The 2,500-nt window shown below is 49.8% G+C and overlaps 1 protein-coding gene across 1 annotated transcript in view; it reads left to right on the top strand.

Annotated features, from left to right (window-relative positions):
• uba2 (ubiquitin-like modifier activating enzyme 2) overlaps positions 1–2,500 on the top strand; it is a 14,582-nt gene that overhangs the window by 7,824 nt on the left and 4,258 nt on the right. The window contains exons 8-11 of the mRNA XM_036534986.1: positions 248–369; positions 790–889; positions 1,312–1,463; positions 1,869–1,962. Coding sequence (XP_036390879.1) covers positions 248–369; positions 790–889; positions 1,312–1,463; positions 1,869–1,962 — 468 coding nt within the window. The remainder of the gene's footprint in view (positions 1–247; positions 370–789; positions 890–1,311; positions 1,464–1,868; positions 1,963–2,500) is intronic.

The following is a 2,500-nucleotide window of genomic DNA, read 5'->3' as shown; positions in this document are numbered from 1 at the left end:
CTTTTCTCTCTCTTTTTGTGCTGTTAGCTGTTAGCTTTGTTAGGATAAGAGTCTCCGCTAAGCTAAATGAGCATAGCGTAACGTAGCACCACGATCCTCCGCTTCCTTTCCATTTCCTTCTATCCCATTCTTTCCATCTCTTTCTGTGTTTTTTTTGCTCTATTAGCTGTTAGCTTTGCTTGGATAAGAGCGTCCCCAAAACGAGCGTAGCATAACGTAGCATTTCCCACGATCCTCCCCTCCCCAGGGGACCCGGCGGAGGCCGCCGCCCGCGCCGGCGCGTCCAACCAGGACGGCGACATCAGGCGGGTCTCGACCAAAGAGTGGGCGCGGTCCACGGGCTACGACCCCGTCAAGATCTTCAACAAGGTGCGCTAACGCTAACCCGCTCTCCCCTAATGCTGATCCTACCCCTGACGCGAATGCTAACCTCTAACACTAAAGCTAATCCCTATACCTAACGCTAACCCCGTCGCTAATCCTAACCTTACCACTAAGCCTGAACTTAATGCTAACCCCTATCAGTGTCACTAACAATAACCCCTAATCTTAATGCTAATGACAGCCTAGAAAGCGATGCAAAGTCAAGTACATATGCTAATATGAGTTAGCTTTGCGCTAATGTGAAACCAGGCAGCCTAGAAAGCTAAGGGAGGCCAAATACATACGCTACCATGAGTTAGCTTTGTGCTAATCTGAACCTAAACAGCTAAGGGTAGCCGAGCGCATACGCTACCATGAGTTAGCTTTGCGCTAACCTAGCTTACTCGCTGTGTTCTCTGGCCGTAGCTGTTCAAGGACGACATCATGTACCTGCTAACGATGGATAAGCTGTGGAGGAAGCGCAAGGCGCCGCTACCGCTAGACTGGGCCGAGGTGCAGAAGCTGGGTGAGTCCGGCGGCGTTAGCGGTTAGCGGAGGGTTACTCGCAGACACGGCGCCGTTGCGTCGGTGCTGTTAGCGCTACCGCTGCACGCTCTTTACAGTGTGTTAGCGTTACCGTTACACGCTGTTTCAAGAGCATTAGTGCTACTGTTACACAGCGTTTCCAGAATGTTAGCGCTACTGTTACACACCGTTTCCAAAGTGTTAGAGCTACTGTCATACACTGTTTCCAGAATGTTAGCGTTAGTGCTACACACAGTTTCCAGAGTGTTAGCGTTATCTTTATGCACTTTTTACAGGGCGTTAGCGCTATTGTTAAGTACTGTTTCCAAAGTTTTAGCGTTGCTGTTACACACTGTTTTCAGACTGTTAGCGCTACTGTTACACACTGAGCGTTAGCGTCACGCTCCGCCTCCTTCCTCGCAGTCTGCCCGCAGGACGACACCCTGGGGGCGGGGCTGCGCGACCAGCACGTGCTGAGCGTCCGCGGCTACGCCCAGCTCTTCGGCCGCAGCGTGGAGACGCTGCGCGCGCAGCTAGCGGAGAAGGGCGAGGCGGGCGAGCTAACCTGGGACAAGGTGAGCGCGTAGCAGTTAGCGCCTTCTCATTGCATTGCATTGCATTGTTAGCGTTTTCCCGCTACTCATTACATTACATTACATTATTAGCATTTAGCCTCTTCTCATTACATTACATTACATTATTAGCATTTAGCCTCTTCTCATTACATTACATTACATTATTAGCATTTAGCCTCTTCTCATTACATTACATTACATTATTAGCGTTTAGCCCCTGCTCATTACATTACATTATTAGCGTTTAGCCCCTGCTCATTACAATACATTGCATTATTAGCATTTAGCCTCTTCTCATTATATTACATTATATTATTAGCATTTAGCTCCTTCTCATTGCATTACATTAGTTTATTAGCGGTTAGCACCCGCTCATTACGTTACCCCGCCCCCCCCCGTTGCCAGGACGACCCCCCGGCGATGGACTTCGTCACCGCGGCGGCGAACCTGCGGATGCACATCTTCAGCATGGCGATGAAGAGCCGCTTCGACGTGAAGTGTGAGTGCGCCGCTCTCAGTTAGCGCTTGCTAACACTCTGTGAAACAGACTGATGTTTTACATTGTGCTGTTAGCCCATTAGTGTAGCTTGTCTTTACGCTACGTGGCGCGCTACGCTACAGGGTTCGCTACGTTTCATTAGCATTGCCTCTTGCAGTTTTCAGTTAGCATTTGCTCATAGTCTGTGCAAAGTTCGTTACGTTTTCATTAGCATTAAGACCGATGTCTTATATTGTGCTGTTAACCTTTTCACACGTAGCTTATCTTTACGCTACGCAGCGCGCTTGTTCGGCTACGTTACACAGTTCGTTACGTTTTCATTAGCATTAACACTGATGTTTTATATTGTGCTGTTAGCCCTTCTGCCCGTAGCTTATCTTTACGCTTCGTAGCGCGCGCGTGAGGCTACATTACTCGGCGCCTGTCCATTAGCGTTATGAAGCTTCTCCTGCTACAGATTTTAACGGCACTCCGCCGTTTCCTCGGAGCTAACGTCAGCGAGAGCTTCCCCCGTCCCCGCGTCCCGAGCGCGCCGGCG

The sequence above is a fragment of the Megalops cyprinoides genome, chromosome 8 (genome assembly GCF_013368585.1).
Source record: "Megalops cyprinoides isolate fMegCyp1 chromosome 8, fMegCyp1.pri, whole genome shotgun sequence".
Lineage (NCBI taxonomy): Eukaryota > Metazoa > Chordata > Actinopteri > Elopiformes > Megalopidae > Megalops > Megalops cyprinoides.
The sequence above is the reverse complement of the archived record's forward strand: the minus strand, read 5'-3'. Positions and strand labels throughout refer to the sequence as shown.